Source organism: Sphaerodactylus townsendi, linkage group LG14, assembly GCF_021028975.2.
Source record: "Sphaerodactylus townsendi isolate TG3544 linkage group LG14, MPM_Stown_v2.3, whole genome shotgun sequence".
Lineage (NCBI taxonomy): Eukaryota > Metazoa > Chordata > Lepidosauria > Squamata > Sphaerodactylidae > Sphaerodactylus > Sphaerodactylus townsendi.
This window is the reverse complement of record NC_059438.1, coordinates 15,416,814-15,441,423: the sequence shown is the minus strand read 5'-3', so window position 1 is coordinate 15,441,423 and position 24,610 is coordinate 15,416,814. Positions and strand designations below refer to the sequence as shown.

At 45.0% G+C, this 24,610-nt stretch overlaps 1 protein-coding gene across 3 annotated transcripts; it reads right to left on the bottom strand.

The window, feature by feature from the left end:
* LOC125443464 (nuclear receptor coactivator 5-like) lies at positions 1-24,554 on the bottom strand. 3 transcript variants are annotated; one of them, XM_048515595.1, is made up of 11 exons: positions 24,329-24,554; positions 19,593-19,659; positions 15,287-15,319; positions 14,002-14,082; positions 12,853-12,935; positions 12,055-12,181; positions 8,305-8,504; positions 7,425-7,700; positions 5,635-5,859; positions 5,305-5,430; positions 1-342 (listed from the first exon to the last, which is right to left on the bottom strand). In XM_048515595.1, the coding sequence occupies exons 1-11, from the start codon at positions 24,537-24,539 to the stop codon at positions 287-289; spliced, it is 1,485 nt and encodes a 494-aa protein (XP_048371552.1). In that variant the 5' UTR covers positions 24,540-24,554; the 3' UTR covers positions 1-286. The 3 variants fall into 3 exon arrangements, with proteins under 3 accessions (XP_048371552.1, XP_048371554.1, XP_048371555.1); XM_048515597.1 differs by having other exon boundaries at positions 5,671-5,859; XM_048515598.1 differs by lacking the exon at positions 7,425-7,700.
* Positions 24,555-24,610: the final 56 nt, after the last annotated feature.

Here is a 24,610-nt window from a genome sequence, read left to right as displayed (position 1 = left end):
TGTAAACAAACCATTTATTTGGGGATGATATCAATTTGAAACATTAGTATCGGGGCATCTACAATAGTCGACGTTTTCACAAACATCTATTTTCACTCTTCCACTTCAGAAAAGGGGGGGGGGGAAGAGAGACACGGAGTTCAGAGGAATGTGTACAACAGAAAACAATGTTTTTAAACTTGCCAGGTGTACTAATACGACAAATTTAGTCAAGCTCTGCTGCCTTGGAAGAGGGTAGTCTCCATTGAAGTTTGCCATTTATTGCATTATTAATCTGGATGTCCGGTCAAGCCAGGAACTTCGGCTTGGGTACCCAGTGGTGCTGCGGTGATCTTGCCTGAGCTGCAGAACAAAGACAAGAGGAAGCAATGAAATAAAACAGTCCGCCACAGCTGGCCTTTCCGATTTAGAACAGAAAGTCCCAAGGACAGAAAGGAGCCTTGAAACAGGAGCTGGGGTGGCAAACTACCTTAAAAGCACAAAGCACTGCAGTTCCATTCTTTCCCAGGGCACTTGGATGGCCCAGGCTATTCAGATCTCAAAAATTAAGGAGGGAGGCCCTGGTTAGTACTGGGATGGGAGACCACCCAGGAAGTCCAGGTCACTACGCAAAGACTGTACTATCTGAGACTTTTAAGGAAGCAACAACTGGATGGAAAACTCCTGGTGTCCTTTTACCGCTGTGCTATAGAGAGTGTCTTAACCTACTGCATCTGTGTATGGTTCTCCAGTTGCACAGTGGCAGATAGGAAGGCGCTCCAAAGGGTGATCACTACTGCACAGAGGATTATCGGCTGCCCTCTCCCCTCCTTGGAAGAACTCTATAATTCCCGAAGCCTAAAGAAAGCCCAAAATATTCTGAGGGACCCGTCTCATCCAGCACACTCGCTTTTTGAACTGTTACCATCCGGCAGACGATACAGGTCTATCAAAACTAGGACAAAGAGGCTTAGAGACAGCTTCTACTCTAGAGCTGTGGCTATGCTAAACTCCGCGGCTTCGTGTTGATGTGTTTGGGGCTGTGTAGGGATGGGTGGAGGAAGGGGAAAGTGAAGATGATGTATGAGTCTGAAATTGTATGAGTATGATGTATGAGTCTGAAATTGTGTGCATCGAGGAATGCTGCTGTAAATTTCGTTGTGCGTGCACAATGACAATAAAATGCTTATGCTTATAAAGGCAGGCAATGGCAAACTGTCTTTGCTCATGGCTTGCCTTGAAAATCTTACGGCAGTGGTGGCGAACCTATGGCACGTGTGCCAGAGGTGGCATTCAGAGCCCTCTCTGTGGGCAGGACCTGCTGGAGGCTGACTGCCGCTGCTCAAGGGGTTGAATAAATAAAATGTGTTCCTTTTCAAACACTGGGGAAACACTCAGACCCAAGTTTTTTGCCAATCGCCTGGGCAGCTCAAGCCTAGAGTGGAGGAACCGAGATGCATTTAGGATTTTTTTAAAAGCACACCAAGGTCTTTGCTAGAACTGCTTTTATTTTTTTGTCCCTGTTGCATTTTTGTGGGAAGTCAAGATCCTTTACCTGGGAATAAGCTCAGTTGCTGGCAATGGGGCTTGTTTCTGAGTCAACCCTCCTAGGGTCGTGAGTCACCTGTTTGAAGCGTGGCACGGTTGCTCCACCAAGCTTACTCCCAAGTAACACACACCTCGGAGCCAACCGTTTCTTCTAAACTAAAACCTCAGTATTCAGGTTAAATTGCTGTATGGGCACTTTGCGATAAATAAGTTGATTTGGGGTTGCAATTTGGGCACTCCGTCTCGAAAAGGTTCGTCATCACTGCCTTACGGACTGCAGTAATTCGACAGCAACTTGATGAAAGTTTCTACCATTACATTCAAAAATCCAATTGCGGCCAGATGTGCAGAGGCCACCAGAATAATCACAGACATGACTTGGATTTGGAAGAGGGCCGCAGCCCTTTTTATTTACATAAATACTTAAAACGAAGTTGACCGATCAAGAGGAGCGCATAATCTCAGCCGGGCAGCCTTCGTCCAAGGGGGGGCCCTATCCCACACTGAAAAACTAGCGGCCACACCTTGCCAGGTCCAACCTCAACACACACCGCCTGCCTCTGACCTGCCGACCCCGGTCTGCCAGTAGGCGACAACCATGCCAAACCCCCAAGGGACGAATTGATGAACTCCCGTGTACTAACCTCTGTGCTTCCCCGTGGAGAGCGTACGCAACCTGCCCAGAAGGCGGAGACGCTAAGTAGGAGGGGAAAGTAGAGGGGGGGAGCACCCACTCCCCACTGCCCCTGCCACAGTGCCCGTTAACTACCCCCGAACAACGCTCAACTCCCATGCTAAAAAGGGGGAAAATTCAGCATGAAACTTCTTAGTACTGTCAACCCAGATAGGCAGCAAATCTCCAAACTGCCTGGTCTTCTTAACTGGAGACATCAGAGATTGAACCTGGGACCAACCACATGCAAAGCAGACACACTATCAGCACTAAGTTTTTGCCACAGCTCTTGGGTAAGGTGCGTGGCCAAATCTGAGCCCGTTGCCCGGTCTGCCCCAAGAGGCCCCAGAAAAAAACAGGGGGAGGGGGGAACCCCAAGAAAGAAACCTCTACCGATCCACGCACCCTGAATGCAGACCAACCGGCAGCGTCCTAATCGCCAACCCCTCAACTATCCTCGGGCCTTGTACAACAGCGTTAAGGAGGGGACAGTCACCATTGGAGCCGAATCCCCACTTTCCATCGGTGCACCCGGGGCTCGCCTTTACGCCCCAAACTACACCCCTGATTGGTGAGGCAGGTACCTCACCAAAAGCAGGGAAAGTGCTGGGATTGGGCAGCCTGGAGCCATGCCCGGCCAAAGCTGAGCTTAGTTTCGCCAGCACACACTTCCCAGCGGGCTGCCGATCACGGATTAACCTCCAAGGACTCGTCCCACCGGTTCAATCGGCAGGTGGCCCATCGCCCTGTCCAGGAGCCATTTGGCCCCGGCCCACCAGCTCCCCAGACTCTCAATCAAAACGAGGCTGTGGCATAACCCCGGGTGTAGGAAGGTTTCCCACGTCCACTGCCCCTTTGTTGGCCTGGACGACACTCCCTCCGCGAGGGGGGTGGAACTCGACCGACTCAAGGGGGCCGGCACCATGTAAGGGCAAACCGGAGCCAGAACAAGCAACTCCCTTGGTTGAAAAAAGTAATCCAAGATGCGTGCCGTCCCACACTCCCGGTCGGGAGGTGGCTCCCCTGGTCGAGGCGGTAAAACCGGACTGGGCCCAATCCCCTCCAAGGTTGTCGAGTCAACTAACCCATGTCGTGAGTCCTGGGATGTTTCCAATAGCTCTGGGCAAAGTGGCAGGGGAAGAGGGAGGTCCCCACCAACGCATCAATTATGGCGGGCACCTTGCTGCGAGAGACTGCCGACAAAAGCCCACGTTCCTCGTACCCCGTTAGGGGTAATCCGGAGACTAGCAGGTCTGCACAGCCGTGCTCCTGATCTGGGCTGGGAGCCTCCAAGGTTCAGGAGGAAGGCTCGATTGAGCATCCTGCCTCCGGCCACCACCCAAACCAGACCTCCTCTCGCCCCTGATGGTTCGAAACTGAAGCGTCAACGGGCAACCACTCTGTCTGGAGTCTAGGGGCCCAGTTGCACCCGTCCCCAAGCCGTAGAATCTCACTCTGTGGCAAACAGGGCGAGATCCCTCGCGCCAGAACGGAGGGCCTATCATACCCTACGCTGCTTCCAAAGGGGGCCAAAGAGTCATCCTCACCCCGCATGAGGGAAGGTGCCTCCTGCTCCACACTCCTAGCGACTTGCCGGGCCAAACGCCCACCCCGCATTTTCCACGTCATCTGCACACTAGCCCACTAGGTCAATGCTTAGTTTGCCTCGGAAAGGAGCCTCAAAAGAGGCCGATGCCACTGCGTGCTGCCTTATATAGGTAGCTTGCTCCACCTTAATGCCCACCCGCATCAGCGCGCCAATTGCCAGGTGGTAAGGCCAGCCGTTTGGCTACCCAGGGACACGTAGGCTCCCTTCTCTGGAGTGCTTACCGCATGCCCTGCCCCCTGTTGCAATTACGGGCCTAGATGATTCTAGTGCCGTTATGTCTGAGAGACCCTGATGTACGAAAGTCTGGCCGACAGATGCAAATACAATGCTCAAAACAGGCAGGCAACAGGGCTCAGTCCAAGAGTCTTTTTCCTGGACCATCAAGCCACTCTATCCCAACACTCTGACCACCTCAAGGGAAAGCGTCCGTCAAAGGACAGTAGATTTTTGATCTCAAACTAGTACACGTTTCATAAAGGTTTCTTTAGGAAATCAACTGGCTCCTGGGATTCATCTCAAAACAGATTCATCTCAAACAGATTCATCTCAAATAGGTGCCACCCCAAGCAGAGTTACACACTTGTAAGTCCACTAAAGTTAATGGGGTTAGAAGGCCAAATCTGAGCCCGTTGAGAAACTCCAGAAAGGGTGCGCAACTCTCTGGCGTCAAGTTGGATGCCGTCCTGTCTAGGGAAAAGAAAAAATAATATATGGTGTTGCATCTTGTGCACTAGATCATGGTAATTCCTTAAATGACAAGCACCTGTCATCCAAAGTCAGTTAGGTAAAACCTTGATGCAACTGTGAACCAAAACCAGTTTGATCCCAGTACAGTGACTCTTCTACAGTGGATTGGTCAGTGATAGTATATAGACAGAGCACATTCATTGTACAGTGTCCGTTAGGGTTTCTTAGTTGCTGCGAGGCATGCTGCCGGATTGTTCATTTGTTTCACTGTATATAACCTGCACCAACAAGTTAAAACCTTCTTTGAAGTGAAACTGCTGTGTGGTGTGGAGTTGTTCTTGTGCTGTGCCAAGCCGTCTACAGCTGCGCTTATCTTACTCTAGTAACGCACCTTTCCGCTGATAAGCTGCCTACTCTGTCATGTCCCAGTTAGAGGGGCCAAATGAATCTGGGTCTGTCGAGGTTCAAATCCCCACTCCTGCAAGGAAGTTCACGAGGTAAAATTAGACCATGCGTACTCTCAGCCTAATCTACCTCACAGGAACGTTGCTTTGGGTCTCCGCTGAGGAGAAAGAACTGAAGCAGTGAAAGAGAAATGAAGTCAGCGTGTTCTGAACAGGACTTTGACCCTTACAACCCAATCCAGAGGGAAGAGGGTTGAAATGGGTTGTGGGAACGGCGTGGCCTTGTGCCCACCGATGCCGGAAGAGAGAGCAAATATGCTGGTGGACGGGTGGTTGCACTGCTTTGTGACGCGCAAACCCAGACGGGCCCACCACCCCGATCAGATTGCTTGATCAGACCATACCTGGTGTGGGCAGCAGACCAGGTCTCCCAAGCAGGGGCCGCTTTGCAGGCAGGTGTGACGAAGGACCCAAGACAACTGGTCTCTTAGCAGACTGTGTTAGAAGAGGTGGTGGCTTCCCTTTAGGACCTGGCCAGGAAAAAAGAAAGAAAGGGGAAATTAGTTGGTGCTAAATCAAGGCTGGAATTGTTCGGCAAAGGTGAACAACAGCCTTGCAGTCTAAGCTGCTCCTAAAGGACTGAAAATGAGAACGGCTCATTCCAACAAAACAAACATCACACCGTTTCATAGGGGTTTTTTTAAAGCAATCAATCAAAACCTAGGTTTACCAACCTGGTGTTGGAAGAAGACCCCCCAATGGCCTCTCACCCAACAAAGCAGACTTAGCTGGAGGTACGACGGCAGACTGGCCCATCACCGAATTCCGGCCAGGCGTTGGAAGAAGAGGTGGAGGTTTACTCAGAGTAGGCGGGAGGGCGCTAGTGCTGGGCCTGGCACTTGGTGGGAAGACGGCATCTTCGACGGCAGGTACTAAAGGAATGGTTTCTGGAACGAAGCCTGGTTTAGAAGAACCGAGAATTAGCCAGCAGGGCTCGGTTGAATCTTTGGCCCACCAATTATTGTTACTGCTCCAGATTCAAGGACATCAGATCCAAGCATGTGAGACTTACTCCTTTTATTTTTTTACAGATCTCCCTGACTTATTTAGATCACTTTACTTTGCTGGATAATCCAGATTTCTCCTTTTGTGTAAAAGTGGAAGATTTCCTTTTGGAAATTATTCAAAAGCCTGCAGCAATTTTTCATTGAACATTTTTATTCTCTGCTAGAATTAACCAGCAGGATAAATTCAGCAGAGAACAACCAACTAATGGCAAAGGTCGGTAGCTTTGCGGGAGTTTTTCGGAGTGCTGTCCTTTTTTGAAGCCACGTGGTTCCTTTGGCCAGGCCAATTTTTAAGATCTTGTTTTAGTAGCTACGTGGTGTAATGGTTAAGTGCTTGCACTGCCACTCACATGGTCAGGAGTTCGAGCCCCCTGTGGGTCAGATATCCTGGCAGCTGGCTCATGGTCAACTCAGCCATCCATCCATTCCTTGGTCGGTAAATGAATACCTAGCACATAGCTAGGGGGTAAAGAATAGCCGGGGAAAGCAATGGCAAACTACCCCACAAAAATGGCTTGCCTATGAAATCAATGCTCGCAGTGGTACCCCAGGGTCGGACACGACTGAAGGGGAAACTTTACCTTTTATAGGACTCTAGTTTGATGGGCAGAAGGGATATGATTCGTTTTAAGCAGCCAAGATTTCTTGGCTTCCTTTATCCGGTTGGCAGAAATACGACAAGCAGCTGCCGAAATTGGCCACTGCCTTCCCGAGTGCGAGATTTTGCTTAATCTAACTTTTTAAGATATGACCGTGGTGGCTTTTGGTATGTAGCATGATTGTTATCAGGGGGAAAGGCAGGGGAAAGAGGAAGTGGTTTCTCTTCAGGACGTTGGGACACCCCAAGGGTTTTCATCTACTGATCTGTGTGCGGATCATGGCTTCCCGCTAACCCACTGTGGGGTCATGGCTCCCCTGAGCCACTGAAGTGTGGGAATGTCCTGCCGCTGCTTTTTGCAGCGACTGAAACTGTTTGCACTCCCACAAATTGCAATGAAATGTATCACGCAAAAAGGGACGGGATTCCCTCCCCCCCACTCCATGGTTGTGTGAACAGGGCCAATGATTCTACACATCAGTTAGTATCCTCTTTGATAGGAGAGAGCTCTAGTAAGGATGACCAGGTAAAGATGAGCAGTTCACATGAAAGTGGCGTTGAGCACATTGAAAGAAGTGTGTGAGTGAATGTATATGTATGTGGTCCACAGCTCCACTCTAAAAGCCACATACCCAGGTTAGACCCATGGGAAATATTGCCCATGAGAACTACGTGTCCGAGCCTCAATTAAGTTGATTTTAAGAAATGTTTTATATTTAAAGGACATTTGACAGATAACAAGGTTTTTTACTGTCACATGACAGATGTTGCCACTTTTAAATATCAAGCATGGGTTTGAAATGGTGGGATTAAAAGGCATGTTCTGGGGGAAGAGACTGGAGGGAAAAATCACGAATACCTTCAAGCTTATTTCTCCTGGTCTTCAGGTAGTCACTTATTGCATTCAATTCTTCCAGAAATAAATGTTTGCCCTCACTTATCAGAAAGAGGAGGTGTCTAATGCCTAGCGGCACATGGTAACGCTCAAAGAGCTCCCGTTCTAGGTAGTCATCCGCCAGATCAGCTGCTTTGTGTGAGATCTCTGTGCGTTCCTGTTGTTCGCGCTCCACAAAAATTTTCTCAAACTCTTTAGCTATCAGAGCCAATGCATCCTCCATGGGCATATTACGGTGTACTACGGAGAAGAGAGATACTTTGCTTTTCAAAATGTTATATCAAGGCAAAGGAAAAAAAATAAACCCTGTGGTTTTTGCATCATTCTACTGTGAAGTTAAAAACCAAACTCCTCTAACGTTGACGTTCCGGTTTTAAGCGGATGTTATATGTTCGTGGTTCACTACAAATATATTTGATACTGGTAAGTGTAGTATGTGATTTAGTTTGAAAAAAATATATACAATCTTTAAGAGATCACTCTTGCATGTGCTCATTCGTTTATAATGCTAATTTCATACTTGGAACAATTTTATAAATCGTTCCCAAAGAGAAAAGGAATATCGCTAAGAATTCAAAGTGGAAGTTAGACTGGGAATTTTTTTTTTAAGCTCAGTGAATAATCCAATTCCCTACATGTAGAAAAATAACGATTGCATGAATCTTTTAATGAAACGCCATTTGTTGGTTCTGCTGTCGCAGCCATGTATTTTCGGGGAATTTTAATTTTCGGCCAGAAATATTATCCCAAATTGTGACAAGTTTTAATCTTCGTGATGGTGAGAAAAAAGATCTAGGTAGCATTTTTTTTAATGAATGGGGAGGTGGCTTGAAGCTAAACTTACTTTTGATAGACTGATGAAGCATGATTACGGTGCAAGAGCAAAGTGCTACATTGGATGGCTCAACAAGAACGCAAAATGGGGAACCATCATTTTTAACTTCTTGGAGGGCACGTGTGAGACCTGATTCAGATGTAAGGTATATCATTTCCACCACAAGGCCATGATCCTGCAACCGATGGCCTATGGCTGTTGAGTATTCCCTTGAAGGAGAAAAAAAAGAAGCAGGTTACTTTACAAATTAAAGAGAGAGAGAGAGAGATGTGCAACCTTCTACGTTGCTGGCATTCTGAGTGACACGAGGAGATTTCAGAGTACCAGGGTAGCTGTGTTACATGAAGTGGCACAGGTCTAACAACTGGGTGTCTTTGGAATTCAGCTGTCCCCTTCAAAACGGCAAGAGTGATGGGGTCAGGCTTGCAGGATTTCATGACTTGGCACTAAATCAGCAATTGTGCATGTGAACACGAGCTTCACAGAACACGAATGGCTTCAACGCAAGCCGGAGTTTTCCCCAACCGAAGCGCAGGCGTGGAAACGGTGAAGGAACTTTGAAAATAAAAAGGAACCCACCCCCTTTTGTGTTTCCAAACGCGGAACCCCAGAAGTGACCATCATACCAAAAACATATGGTGAAGCCCTTGCTGGCTTTAGAGATTACTTTGAAACAGCATTTTATGGAATCCTGGATTCGGCTAGATAGGTATTATTTTCCTGGAGGTTTTGCATACAGAACCATTGCTAAGCGGCACACACCGATTCTTATTTTAATCTCAAAGGTAACTTCAAGAGAACTTCCTGCCAGCATAAAGCCTCATATATGTATTGGTGAACAACAGTTTTGCAGTTAGGTTTATCTACAGACAGGAAACACTTTAAAGTGTGGATGCTCATATAAGAACACATTTTTGTGTTGTTGTTTTCTAGGAAGCAGGCATGTGAAAGCATGTATACAAATACAAGTTTCCTCTCTGTTCTAGAATTTTAACATGCATTTTAAAAACCAAACTAAAAAAAAATTCAAAAGATAATGAATGAAGGGTTTTGGACAGGAAGAATTAAATTTCAAGGTAGCGAAGGAAATGTTGGCTAGAGGTTATGGTCCCGGCACTGAAGCATGGATTTTTTTTCATGTTATGGACTTGTAACATAGAAACTCCACTTCCAGGGTCATCCTACCACTAGCTATGAATAGAAATACAATTTGAAAAGCTTCCTTTTAACCTGTAAAGATAAAAAGGTACAGTTGGGTGGGCAAAAATGCCCAAGTTAGTTGTGTTCGATGGCTCACAAAAGCAGCCATTAAACTTATAAGATGATGTTCTCTGCCACAAGTACCCCCGGCCCCTGAGTTTTAAATAAATTTTAAACAGTTTTAAATAAATTAAATGAATAAAATTAAATAACTGGCAGAGTTGACTTCTTTCAGGACTTCCCCCCCCCCCAAAAACCCCCCACAGTATATTAATGCAATTTAACAGAGATCTCCCACTTTGCTTCTGAGATGCTAAAACCCGTGTCTGTGAAGTATCACGCTAGATACCCATTCTGAAGATCAAGAAGGCTTCAAAGACATGCATTAACCTCGCCTGGTTCTGAAGGGTGAATAGTTGAGACTGCAAGGTGTTTTATTACCATTTGGACTAAAGCATTTAATGGGATTTATGGCAGGAATGACTGTTTTAGATTAAAAAGCATAGGTGGTTGCACAACTAGAAAGAAAGAGGGGGCAAACAGGGGCTACATCTTAGAAGACTGAAGAAACCAGGCCAACCGAGTGGCATTTCCAGGGCATCTAGCTCTAAATGTACACTCAAGATCAGGGTATGCTGATGAGCAGACGGCTAAAAGGGGCAGAAACATGCCCACCACTTCTTATCAGACAGAAAGTTGCCAGAGGTTATTAATGTGGAAATCCTTTACTTTAAAAAAGCCCACCTAAATATTTATTCTAATAAAACATTATTTTAGTGGTGGCAATCTGGGGTCTAGTCAGTAAAAAGAACACACCAACTGTGCTTATATCAAGTGTGTGTACCGTCACGTGTCCAGGTTATGTTGCCGACTCGTTAGCAAAGGCCCAGGGCAAAAATTACAGTGTTTTTTGCCGAGACTGCAAGCAACAGAACGTGTGCTACAGAAGGTACTGAGCCTGAGAATCAGTAAGAGCTTTCGGGAGGAAACAACTTGAGAATGCAAATTAAGAAGCTGCGGTTAAAGCCAACACCACCACAGACTGAAGATTCAGAGAGGAACAACAAAACGAAAAGGGCCCGAGTCACTTTCCCCCCAAAACTTTCACTGTTTAACCAAAGTAGTAGTATCAAATCTATCTTGAACTGGGGGCATTTTTGTATTGTAAGATCATCAAGGAAAACAAAGTTATCCTGCTGTTTTTAAAAAAAGAAGAAGTTAAAATAGGAAAACTTTAAATAAGGAGCTTTGTGTATGTGTACTACAAGTATGCATTTTGTTTTAGGAATACTGTAAGGAAATAAAAACTATTTATGAGGCACTGTGGAGCGCAAGTTAAATGCTGAAACCTAGCTAGGATAGAAGTTCTTAGCGTGTCTACTATATAAACATGGGGTTGCAGCCAGACTACATTTTCCAAGAATACCCCCCACCACCCAAAGTCACCTGATTTCCACAAAATATTGCTCCTGGGAGTCTAAGGGATGTCATGAACAGGGTCTGCAGCCAGAAGCAAAAACTCACAGAAACTGCCAATTCTGTCTGGATACAAATCCAATGACTAATCAATGACGGCAAGGCCTAGCTGATGGAAGTGCGCTCCCAGAACGTCGCCTTTACACCTTATTCCCGGATGTGTAACAACCCAGACCAGGATTTTGGAATATTTAACTGTAGACCATTATTTTGACATCTTACAATGTTTTAAAAGAGACTTTTTAAAAAAATCTTAACAGCGCCATGCATCCAAGTTACAAAGTTTGGGAAATCAAGGAAAAGTCATCTTATAAAGTTGTCCAAGAAGTTCAACACTGTAGCAACGTACTTAATGGAGAGATTTGTAATTATTATGTAACGTGGACAGAGTCTTCAGTTAATAGGAGACACTTTGTAGATTCAAGGAAGTGCTCGGGGAGCAGGTGTATAGATTGGGGACAATTTCATACACAGCTTCATAATTAAACAAAGAAAGAGCCTGAAGTTGTGCCTAGATTGTATAGTGCTCCTTTAAAGAGACCCTCCTATTAAAAACCTGATCACAAGAAGCAGAAATCACACCAAGGGTTGGTTGTAAAGATTTACCATGATCAACGGGAATTAAGTCCCAACTGCATTTTGACAGCAGTAATCGTTAAGTCTTCAGGTGTGTTTCTGCCCCATTCTCATTAAGACTGGTTCTGAACCCGCTCACCAAGCTTACCTGCCTACCTCCACTCCATCACTCCAGGTGTATTCCCCAAACAGGCTCAGACACTGAAGTGATTTGGACTAGAAACATGTGAGAAGGGGAGAAGAAGCTATAGGCAGGAGAGGGTTCGATCTCGCTCCTTGAAAATCATCCCCACCACCATGGTTTACACATGACAACTGGTCTGTTGCTGTCACTTATAATCTGGGCCTTGGGTACCACCCACTGGTCTATACGGCTCTAGAAAATGTTAAGGTGAGAAAGTGCAAGAACCCTGCAAGCACCTGTGACATTCACTCAAGGCAAAAAAATTAAACATCTATGTTATCTCAGACAGAATCTTTTACGTGCATCTTTAAAAGTAAACCTACGCTTGATCCTTGCTGATGGAAACAATGACACAGTCTGAAGGTCTGTCTTTATCAAACTCCTTTTCTATCTGTTGGTAGAACTGCAGGTACAGCTTTTCCCGATGAATATCCTTGGCGAAGTCATCATCTACAAAGAAACCCAAACACACTGAAGTAGTAAGTGTCGTTAGCAGAGCAGGGATGACACTTAAATGCATTCACAAGCAGGAGTCTGGTAGCACCTTTAAAGGGTTGCCAACAGTTGTTGTTTTTTGGCAAATGCTAGGAAATTTGGGGGAGTGGGTGTCTGGAAGAGGGTGTGATGTCACTTACGGGTGATGTTCCAGGCCATCTCATATAGTCTTTATGGTCTTTACCACAAACACTATAAGAAATCCCTAGAGTATCATTACATAGAGGTCATTTTTCTCTTGCTCCTCAGTTCCTTGGAAGACAAAATTCAGTGTTGGCAGATGATAATCCTCCATGGGTGCAGGGTAAATGGGAAGCCTATACCTTTAAGACTAACAATATTCTCTTCCAGTTTATTTATATATCAAGGTATGGCTACATACACAGCTTCCTCTCTGCGCATATTAGTAGAATGTTCGCTACAAGCAACATAACACATTTAATAACTCCCAAATGTCTGGTCAGGACCTAGAAGTGCAATCTAACTGACTTGCCATTGAACACCAATTTTAGGACACAAGGTGAAAAGCGAAAAACTGGATGCCATAAAAGAAAATTGTTTTGAGATTGCCCCCTTGATAAAAGAGTTGGGAATAGCTTAATCACCAGAAAAAAATAATCTCTTACCTTTTTGGGAATACTGATATCTCTCGTACTTGTCTTCATTCCCTGTTGATGGGTGATACTGCTGTCCAAAGAGTTCTTCAAAGCTAAGCACATACAACACAACCAAGTCAGGTAGATAACAATTTCCTGCAGTTGAACAAGATCTCTACCATACATTTTCTTACAAGAATGCTCTGGGGGAGGACCTGAAACACCTGCATAATCATTAGCCTTGCTCTATCTATTATGACTTTATCCTGCCATTCTTCCAAAGTGGCCAAGGCAGCACAAATGGTCCCAATCTCAAGCAACAAACCTGAGGTAGATCAGACTAAGGAAGAATGACGGATCCAAAAATCACCCAGTGAACCTCACAGCCAAATGAGGCATCTGAATCTTACTTCAACATTAACCATAGTAACTAACTCTGGTTGTCTTAATAAGGTACCCTACTGATTATCTAGGGCTGACGCAACTATCCTCAGGAACATGGTAAATTTAAGAAGAAGAGTTTGGATTGATACACCACCTTTCTCTCCTGTAAGGAGACTCAAGGTGGCTTACAAGCTCCTTGCCCTTCCTCTCCCCACAACAGACACCTGGTGAGGTAGGTGGGGCTGAGAGGGTTCACAGAGAACTGCGACTAGCCCAAGGTCACCCAGCAGGAATGTAGGAGTGCGGAAACACATCTGGTTCACCAGATAAGCCTCTGCCACTCAGGTGGAAGAGTAGGGAATAAAAACCCAGTTCTCCAAATTAGAATCGACCTGCTCTTAACCACCACACCAAGCTGGCTCTCAACAAACAGGAAGAGGAGAGGGGGATAACTGAAGTGACACTAGAATACTGATGAATGTTGGAAGCAGAGTTCACCAACGGAATGAAAAACTATTCATCAGTGAATCTATACAATTAATGAAATAGAAACCATTTAGGGCTATATGTTGCTAGGAGTTGGCTGTCATACATGGGTTAATTTTCCAAGCTGTGTGTTAAATCCACCTTTAGATGCAAGACTTAATGGGTTTCGATTTGGGGAGCAGAGGCTATGCCAAGCAAGCCCGGTGTTACCAGAAACTTTCAAAGGAACAAACGACAGTTGCCTACCCTGAGCCATGGAAGCGGGGACAAGTTGAAATTTAAATAGGTACTGAGGAAAACTGTTCTGACCTGTTAATATCTTCATAGTCCTTTGAATACCCGTCTGGAGGAGGGTAAGAGCTCTTCTGAACAGTTTTGTAGGGATTTATACTAAAAGAAGAAAAAAAACCAGAATGACTGCCAAGAGAACTTATGTTTGACTAGAGTAGAACTCTTTATTTGATGATATAAAGAACATTCTCCCCAGGGAATTTCAAATCCTGTTTCAGGTAGTTCAGGCTGGGGCTTTCACTTTCCACTGGCAAAGCAGTGACAGAGGACTTCGGGACGTGTTTTCTCAGCTCTGCTCACTATTAGCAAAGCTCGCCAACCCGAAAGAGATCTCCTTTCTCCGCACCTCACACTGGGTGCAGAAAATTCTTTTGAGATCGCTGAGAAAGAGAAAGTGTGAGGCACAGAGGGAAGGACAGTCATCAACCTAAGACAAAAGACACCAGACACTGCCCTCTTCCTAAGCCCGTTCATTTCAATGGGGTTACGCTGGAGTAACACTGCATAGGATTGCACTGTCAGCCTTTTCAGGCGTCATTTTTGTCAGCAGCCCACTGCGAATTCTTCACATGTGTGAATTCATTGAAGAACTTAAAACGATTTCTGAGCAACAAATAACTCAACACAGAAGAAGGCACTTTTTTTGCAAGTAAAGATTATGTTATTTTTCAAAATTATTGTGAACATAAACCTTTTTGGTGAAAAGCTATTTTTGGCAACACTTTTCCAGAAAAACAGGTTGAAATAATTTTTGTGTTTGCTAAAGGAATACAGAAGGGAACAATTACGTACAAGATGAGAAGAAGACTCCAGCAACGTCTTTCCCCCTATGTCCTCACACGGCCTCTGCTCTCTGCAAAGGCCAATTTGCTGGTGGTCCCTGGCCCCTCTATGATGCGGCTGGCCTCTACCCAGGCCAGGGCCTTTAGTGCCTTGGCCCCAGCCTGGTGGAACTGTCCAAGGTCTGCCTCCGACGATCTGGGCCCTGCAGGACCTTGGACAGTTCTGCAGGGCCTGCAAAAGAGAGTTGTTCCACCGGGCCTTTGGGGGAGACAGCCACTGATGTGTGTGCATACGAAAGTAGGATGTGGCCACCTCTGGGGAGTTAGGTAGAGCTTGCCATCTGAGATGTTTTAACTGTTAGGGTTGTGGTTTTAACATTTTTATGATGTTGTATTGTTGATTTTACACTGCCCAGAGCGCTTCGGGGGTGGGGCAGTATATTAAATGTTATATATAAACAAACAAACAAACAAACGAAAGGAATTTAACCACTGAAATGCATCTATTGTGATTTACTTACTCCAGAAGTCGTGGAATCCACCCGGGTCTTTGTCTGGAACCAAAGTGAAAAAGCAACAGTTACTCTGTGCAGAAGATGCCCTGCAAGCATCAGCCACCATATCAATATGATGGTAAAGTGCTACAGGTTGGCTTCTTACGGATGTCAGCAATGTTTTATGAGGGAATAATAGACTGAAAGGATAAACCAGGAAGATATTTTGGTTATGCAGAAAAAGTGACCGGAACAGGATCCACTTATTGCCTAAGAAGATTCTTATCAGACAGGGAAGTGTGTACAAATACATTTTTTAATCACAAGTGTTTTAAATCTTTAGACGTCTTGGGAATTCTTGTGCAGGCAGAAAGGTGGGATATAAATTTAATAATAGTGATAGTAAATGTTTGTGCTATGGCATATTGCTCAGAAGTAATTACTCAGCAGCACATATATGGCACAATTCTATACATATCACTATATTAAACATATCAAAGATTTTTCTTCCCCTCAGAACTACCACTGATAAAGTTAGCCTATGAAAGTCCTCAGTGTACTCGAACTTCTAAATTTACCTGGCTATGATGTGCTAAACACTGATCACTTTACAGGAGAAATTCCCTGAACAACTGTTGTTGTTTTTTTAAATGGGACTATTTTTTTAACAGAGAAAACCCAAATCAGTGGTTCTCAACCTTCCAAATGCCACGACCCTTTAATATAGTTCCTCATGTTGTGGTGATCCCCAACCCTAACATTTATCCATTTTACAGATGGAGAACACTGATGCAGAGAGTTTTAGGCGACCCCTGTGAAAGGGTCATTTGACCCCCAAAGGGGTCACGACCCCCAGGTTGAGAACCACTGACCTAAATCCTTTGATACATGAAATTTTGAAAGCTCATCGAGAAAGGAAGCCATTTCAGAACTCACAACAGCACATGGAAATGATAACACCAAACAATCCCAGTCTTCCCGGAAGATAAACAGATGTTCTTAATGAACTGAACATAACAACCCCAAAACACTAGACTTTCAAGAGCGCAAACCAACCACACTCTAAGACGTTATGCCACATAAAGAAAGAGAAGAAGCAGTAAGGACCAAGGAGAGGCAACAGGAAGGACTGGTATCCTAAAACCATGTAAACAAATTATTAGATGTACTCCCACTAACTCATATGCAATTTTTTTTACATGCCAAAGCAAACGGGTAGGGAAAAAATTAATGGGATCAGTTCCTATTAACTTCTTTCTTCCCCACAAAGTTCACTACTAGGCAGTCAGGTCACTCGACATACCCTGTTTCCCCGAAAATAAGACATCCCCTGAAAATAAGACGTAGTAGAGGTTTTGCTGAAGTGCTAAATATAAAACATCCCCCGAAAGTAAGTCGTAGCAAAGTTTTTGTTTGGAAGCATGCCCGTCGAACAGAACACCAGGGCATGCAGCTGTGGAGCGGAAAAATAAGACATCCCCTGAAAATAAGACATAGCGCATCTTTGGGAGCAAAAAATATAAGACACTGTCTTATTTTCGGGGAAACACGGTACATTTTGCTTGAACTGCTGGGTTTGAGGTATGTACAAGTGTGGGAGGAGAAGGAGGCCGACAGATGTGCAGCCCAGAAAAGATCAGCCAAAAACCAGAGCCAGCGAAAGGAAGACAGCTGCCAGGTCTTGCTTCATTTGCCGGAACTATCCTCAAGAACAAACGAGATTCAGTCCTACTCATCGAGAGGCTACTGTCGAACCAGCGTCGTGAACACATCTGAAAAATCCCAAAACAGACCCTTCCAACAACGCAAACGGGCATGCTCTGTATTGCGGCACAGGGACCAAAAAAGGTCACTGTTCGTGGGGATGGGGAGTCCAGCACAGAACTGGAAGGAAGCGTGGCAATCAACTTGAACCACTTGGGATTCAGCCAGTCCTCCTCAAGTTGTCTTTGCAGTGCCAAAGTGCTCAATTGGGCTGTGATCTTGCTGGAGATTTAAGTCAACTAGGAAACAAGACACAAACTCCCATCGGAATAAACAATGCTGCAAACAATTATGTCACAACAATGACAGTCATTTGCCACATGCCAATGCTAGACAGCAGCAGGGAGTCGATAAGGAATCTGCTTAAGGAGTCTACTTACAAAGATCTGTCTTTGCAATCTGTCAGGGTACCACACAACACACCAGTTGCTAGCAGCTAACTGAGAAGGCTATTCTGAGCTTCTTTACTTTGGGAAACCCAGCACATTGAGATCTTTCCTTGCTCATGGAGAAGTAGTTTCTATTTATCTCTGATGTTTCTCAACAAGGAGAAGAAGGAGAAGGGAGAAGAAGAAGAGTTGGATTTATATCCCTCCTTTCTCTCCTGTAAGGAGACTCAAAGGGGCTTACAATCTCCTTGCCCTTCCCCCTTCACAACAAACACCCTGTGAGGTGGGTGGGGCTGAGAGAGCTCCAAAGAACTGTGACTAGCCCAAGGTCACCCAGCTGGCATGTGTGGGAGTGCACAAGCTAATCTAGTTCACCAGATAAGCCTCCACAGCTCAAGCGGCAGAGCGGGGGAAAAACCCCAGTTCTCCAGATTAGAGTGCACCTGCTCTTAACATATACACCATGCTGGAAGTGGAGAGAGCATATTATTATCAATAATTTTTTTAAAAGTTGTCATCCTGCCTTTCAGCCGAGGTCACCGAGGCAGTTAATAATTGAAAACATACATGATAAAATCACATTTTAAAACCATTAAGATCAATCCCCCCCCCAATATGCACCATTAAAAAGACGAATTAAACACAGCATTAAAATACAAAACTTAAAAACCTTTGTTAGGAAAGAGGAATCACTGAAGGGAAAACCAAACAACAACAAAAAAGGCAGACGATGGCATCCGAATGGGCCAGGCAAATCTCCCTGGAGACCGAGTTCCAGAGCTCTGGCACAATGTCCAACAAGGCCCTCTCCGAAGTTGCCACCCACCCAGTCTCAGAAATCACGGGAACCCGAAGCTGGGCCTGTGAAGAAGACCACAATGGCCAGGCAGAGCCCCTTCCTGGCTTTGAAAGTCCACTTGGACCAGAAGCTTCAGGCATTCAGGTTTCTTAAAAAAGAACAGTAAGACTGGAGGATTGTGTGCCTTAAAAACTAGCAAGATTTCCAGGGTATACGCTTTCTGGTGAAGGGAACTTTTGACTCCCAAACAGCCTAATCTAGCCGCTTCGGCACCACTCCTCCTGATCCAAAGGGCTTTCCTGCAGTGCAGAAAACCAGGAAATGTAAAAAAAATAAATCACCCCAACCCCCGTCGGGGCGAATAGAGATATGTATGCATGAAAATTGTGGCATATCTCTGCTGGCGATTCCTCTGGTTAATGGGAGCCGATTGGGCTCTGGAGACCATGGGGTGGGGCTGACCTTAATCAGGCTCTGGAGACGTATTAAGGTCAGCCCCACCCCCTGGAACGCCCGCACACTGATGCAGCTGGGGGCAGCATGGGAGTGCTAAATCGAGGCTGGGCTCTGCAGGGCGCAGCAGTGGCCAGGCACCAGCAGATAAGCCCCTCCTCTGGGGAGGGCATTTCCATGGGAGTGCCCCGGCCAGGGCATTTCCGCCAGCATAAGCCTATGCCACCTCCTGAGGGGGATCTGCCCCCCTCCCCCAGACTGAACTGAAAAGCTTATACCCTGGAAATCATGCTGGCCTTTAAGGTGCTACTAAACTTAGATTCTGATCTTCAGCTGTAGACCAACATGGCTACCCACCCAAAACTAAGCCAAATGAAACCAATGGGATTAAGCCAGAGAAACTTTGAATAGGATTACGCTATAAGCGTTGTTGATCAGATGAGAAAAGGCCGTTCTAGAATCAGTATGTGTACTTACAGGGATCATTATATTATGTGAACACTCAAATGTAATGTGTTGTGGTGCTAATGTTTCAACATAACGAAGCTTTTACAGTAATGAAAACTCTTTGCTGAAACAAAGAGAACTCAATGAAAGTGATGGGCCAAAGTACATCGAAACCACCACTTATAAAAGATTTATATTTTAAAAGGATTATGTGCAGACTCCATGATGCCAACGGACATATACCCCATATCATTAAATACAAATTTCAGTCTATTCAAGATAAACACATTACATTATTTTTTAAATGAAGTGACCCACCACATTGGGAATAAAGAATTAAATGCATTTCGCTAACTATTAGAAGTGGAACTATGTAGAAATCAATGTGAAACTCATTTCTGGTGTTAATAAAATGCTAACGAAAACCAGATTTAAAAAAAATTACCTGAGGAAAACAAATGTGAATAATACATGCGTTTACCTCTTTTCTGCAACAGGCGCAGGTGCTTGATCTGTGGTTACCTTGACCCACGAAGCCATTTTAATTTCTAAAAGAATAAAGAGAAAGCCCGTTATACGCTGAAATAAAAGTGAGAAAGTATTGTCGAAATGCAGTCGTTTTAAGAGCCCTGCTGCGTCATTATCTGCACAGTTATGGCAAAGGAAGGCAACTCTGAATGTTTTGTCTTGCTCGGAATACCAAGATTTCTAGGGGAGCAGCCCTCAGAGATGGGCAGTGGGAGAGAAAGAATAGCCTAGCTGACAAAAAGAATGGGGGGGGGGGGGAGAAAAAATCCCCAGGAACACAGCAAAAAGATGGACATCAAAATCTGATAACGAAGATTATGCTTCTTTTCTTAATGAACTATTCGTAATGGGCCAACTCTTAACATCTGGGAGAGGAGGGTGCCTCTATCACTTATTTTCTTTTTTCTGTTGCTCTGCAGTTATATCAGCTTGCTCTAATATATCTTTTCCCTTTTTGTAATCAATGACTTCAAATTAATTTTCCTTTTTGCAAAGCCGATGCTGTTGTGGTTGGTCACTGGGCACCCACACAAAAAATCCTGACCTGGTCCATGTACATCCTGGAACAGCTTTTTTGCAGAAGAGGTTTTTTTTTTTTTAAAAAAAGGAGACAGAGAGATGATTAAAGGTTCCAGAGGGACTTCACTGGCATGTCTCAATAAATCTCCCATGATTTTTACCAGGAGATGACTGAAAAGGTGAATTTCTCTTTTGAGGTCTAGCGATTTGGGACCTGGCTATTTAGGCAAATTCTGTATCTGCTACCAGTAGAACAGAAGCATTGTTCCGTCCATACTGTACTACTGAAATAAAATGAAGGCAGTTTTGTTCAACTACCCCTTAGTAATATCATAAATCTTCTCCCACTGTTTTCCTAAACTAGGAAATTCCCCCTCACTCACAATTTCTTCTTACCCCCGTCTCTTCTTGCAGTACCTATGTATATGTTTCAAAAACAAAGTCAGCATATGAATGGAACCAGCTGAGTTCTTCCTTGGAAGACATTCTCTAGAGTCTAGAATAGATGCTCTTGATTTTTACTGTAAATCTACTGATCATATTCCATGTCATGAGGGACTCTTCCTCTAGAGCTGTTTGCTAATTTTTGCATGCCTCTGTGGTACAAAGCTAAGTTTATGCACCTAGAAGTGAACTACTTTCCTCTCTGCTCATGACCCACTGTAATTTATTAAAACCCCACCTTTCCACCTAATTTGGGCCTTAAAAATGTAAATGTAGTTCCTTATGCAAGCCATTACTGACCTATGGGGTGACATCACATCACTACATGTATTTAGGCAGACTATGTTTACAGGCTGGTTAGCCACTGCCTTCTCCAGTCTTCTGGTTAGCCACTGCCTTCTCCATGTCAGTTGGCTACAGATGGAAAGCTGAGTTAACCTTGAAACCGACTTCTGTCAGGATCAAACTCAGGTTGTGAGCAGAGCTTTGCTGCGATACTGCAGCTTACCACTCCGTATCACAAGACTCCTAATTTGGGCCACACAAACAGTTAAAAATCCAGAAGAGACATCCAGTCGGAACTAACAGCTTGCAGTTTCCATTCCAACAAGATAGAAATATCACAGTCTCTTAGGGGAACATCCCAGAAAGCGCAACATGTAATCACAACCTGCTGTTTTGAACATGATGACATACAGCTGGGGTGGGGGGGAGCAAGACAGTTCAACAAGGACAGTCCAAGCTGGCATACACATAACTAGAGAATGAAGTACACTACCCTAAGGTAGAGAAACTGTTACCTCAGAGAGGCAAAAGAACCTCTCTTCCCCATGCACTGGCTTTCCAGTGGCATGGAGAACAGTTATATCTGAGTCCGGTGGAACCTCAGAGACCAACAAGATTAGGACATGAGCTTCCCACAGTCAAAGCTCTCTTTGTCAGCTTTGATTCTCAACATCTCATACCTCAAAAAATTTGTTGGTCTCTAAGGTGGTACTGGGTTCAAAAACAGCTGTTTTACCACAGATCAATATGGCTACTTTCTAAACCTAGTTGCATGGAGCTCTTTTTACGCAAAGAAACATTTCAAGCGTCCACGCTGAAGCAGTGCAGTACGATTTATCACTTCGTTCAACTGCATGGGCAAAGCAAAGAGAGAACGGTTTGAGAATGTGTGGTTGCTAATAATAAATACTGTTATGCATGCTCCACTTCTTAAACCAGTGAAAACCTCTGGGGATTGTAATTTACATGGGTTGGTTTCCTGCTGAGAACACAGCAGACGGACAGCATTTTTTTAACGATTTGCTTAATTTACTAATATACAGAAAAGAACAGACACAGAGAAATCCTGCACCTCTACAGCATTTTACACAAACTGTTTCCCGCACATGGGTGTAGCCTTCTTTTTTTGCGCTTACAAACTCCTATCTGTTTGGAACTTTAAGCCTGTATCTCTCAGAAATGGAAAGAGGCAAAAAAGCAGTCAATTCAATTTTTTTTATTTAAAGAAACAGCATAAATGGGGAAAGGTAGACCATAATGAAAACTAAACAGCAGAGTACTGTGTATATCCAAAGGAGGCTGGTGTGCTATCCAGTCCTATGGAAAGCTACTCTAAAGAGAGTGGGATGTTGCTATCTAAGGGAGATTAAATGGAGGATATAAAATATACTTGGCCTATCTGATAGGAGGAAGAAATTATCATGGTTTGAGATTCCCCAGAGATCAGGGAAGAGCCAGTTGTTGGGAAAGCCAGAGTTTTCCCTTGGTTATATTGTTGGGCCTATGGAATACTGGGGTCTGAACTTTGGGTGGGTTTAAGGGAGGACTTCTTGGAAGATGGATGGCTATGGAGAACTTTACTGAGTCATAACAAAAAGACTTGATCTAGTGGCCATTCTGCATACTGCAGTATTTCAGGGGTATAGGGTCCCAAGTGGGGTGGGGTTTCTGGACAACAACTACCATGTGGGGTGGCACTTTCTATTTCAGCAACTCTAACTCTCTCTCGCCCTTTGCCAAAGTCTGAAACGACCTTATTTTTCATACAAAGCCACAACTGTATCTTCTACACAGAAATATAATCCATGCGCCCGATGAAGTGAGCTCAAATCCAGGCAAACTTATGCTAAGAATACATTTTGGCAAGCTTTAGTGTACCAGTGGGCTCCTGTTCAATTTGGTGACGGGTGGCGAGACAGAATAAAACAGCCACTATTTCAGAATTACACATCTGAGGAGGATACTCAAGAACAAAAATGACAAGGCACGCAGGGTACATTTCAGAGAGAGAAAACGTTGCAGCAGCGGAGGGTTTTTTTGTTGCTTCTACAAATGCCTTTTCGTTGCTTCTAGAAATGCTAGAAAAACATTTCCACTTGCAAAGGATGCTAGAAAACACAAGCGGCAGGGCTGCCGGCAACCAAGAGGGGAAATAATTTCTGCTCCCACGATAGAAAATTTAATGGCATGTTATTCAACCGGGGATGCTCTGATCTTATTTATCTCCATGCCATGAAAACTCTTCGCCTACCCATTCCCACACCATTACGTCTCAGAGGTGGGGCACGTTTTCCCTTAAGAAGTTAGGGGAGGGGAGAGGAGAATACATTAAACAATTGTTGTAATACTTCTGGTCCCCCCCCCCCCCACCGTTATGCATCAGCGGTGGCAGAACTGCTGGTGACCCCCGGCCCCATCATCGATGCTGGAGCCTCGACCCGGGCTGGCCAGCCTTTACGTTTCTACCCCTGCCTGGTGGAATGCTCTACCTCCCATCAGCAGTTCAACTGCGGGACCTTCATGAAGTTCCGCAGGGCCTTCGCAAAATGAATATTCCACCGGGCCTTTGGAGAGGCTGGCCGCGGTTTTATTGCCCCCCCACTGAAACATCGGAGTCAAAACTGAGGCTGCCATTCTCCATCCCTTGTTATTTTGGTCGGGCCCACTGTTGATTCCATCTGGGCCCGCCTGCTCCCTCCCTTTTTCTTTTTTCTATTACTCACTTCTCCCTCTTTTAGCCTTAGGATCAGCCTGCCCGTTTTACCGCTTTGCATTAGTCTATCGTCTTACTGTTTAAATTGAAGGCGATTGCCGCTGGATTTTAAATGTGTTAAGTTATGTTGTTGGAGCTAAGGTTTGAGAACAAAGCTTGTTGGAAGTCACTTTAGCCCCTCGGGGAAGAGGTATGCCTATAAGTTTGCATAAATATTATATATATATATATATGAGTTATATATATATATATATATATATAGTATAGATAGAGTATATATATATATATAGCAGGCATATATATATATGCAGCAAAAATAAATAAGGGAAAACAAGGGCAGGGACTCTATTTTTAAGGCTGCGCCCTTCTACAATATCCCAGCAACTACAGGAACTGCTGATGTTGCTGTGATCATATCAGGAACGCCCCATTGGGATCCAGAGATTTTGCACGATTATATTAGGATGTCCCGGGCAGAGTGGTTCCTTCTCTGTTACGTTTCTGCACTTTTGTTTCTGGATGAATATATTACCAAAAACAAACCAAGAAAATTACTTGTATAAACAGGGAAACTGCTAGTAGATAAACGTGGAATGCTGTAGGGTTGGGAGGGGGGGGGGACACGAGGAAAGGAAGGCCGCTCCCCCCTTCGACGGCGCCTGGCAGCTGACCCTACTTTACACACCGACGTTATCCCCCCGACCCCCCACCGCAAATATACGGATCACCTAAGCGACGTCCTCCCCGGTTCGCCGTCGTCCACCAGCGAGCTTCGCCACTCGAGGCCGCGGCTCCGCGGAGCTTCCTTCCCCGCGGTCTTTTCCGCGCTTCCCGAACGGCCGCGGCAGTTCGCAATTGTAGAGAGGCCGAGCTGTGGGAGAGGAAGGCAAACACGGACGCCCCTCCCCGGCTCCTCCTCTTCCGCGCGGACGGGCTCATCCTCCGTCCGGCAAGGCCTCCTCGTACAGCGCCGCCGGCTGGGCCTGAGGCGAAGCGCGGCCTAGCCTGGC

Excerpts from the sequence above, each read along its gene's own strand:
- LOC125443464 (XM_048515595.1), bottom strand. The coding sequence starts at position 24,539 with ATGAGCCCGTCCGCGCGGAAGAGGAGGAGCCGGGGAGGGGCGTCCGTG. Across the intron at positions 12,936-14,001 it reads GACTATGAAGATATTAACAG|CTTTGAAGAACTCTTTGGAC; the intron begins GTCAGAACAGTT and ends GTATGTGCTTAG. Across the intron at positions 8,505-12,054 it reads TCCATCAGCAAGGATCAAGC|GGAATACTCAACAGCCATAG; the intron begins GTAGGTTTACTT and ends TTCTCCTTCAAG.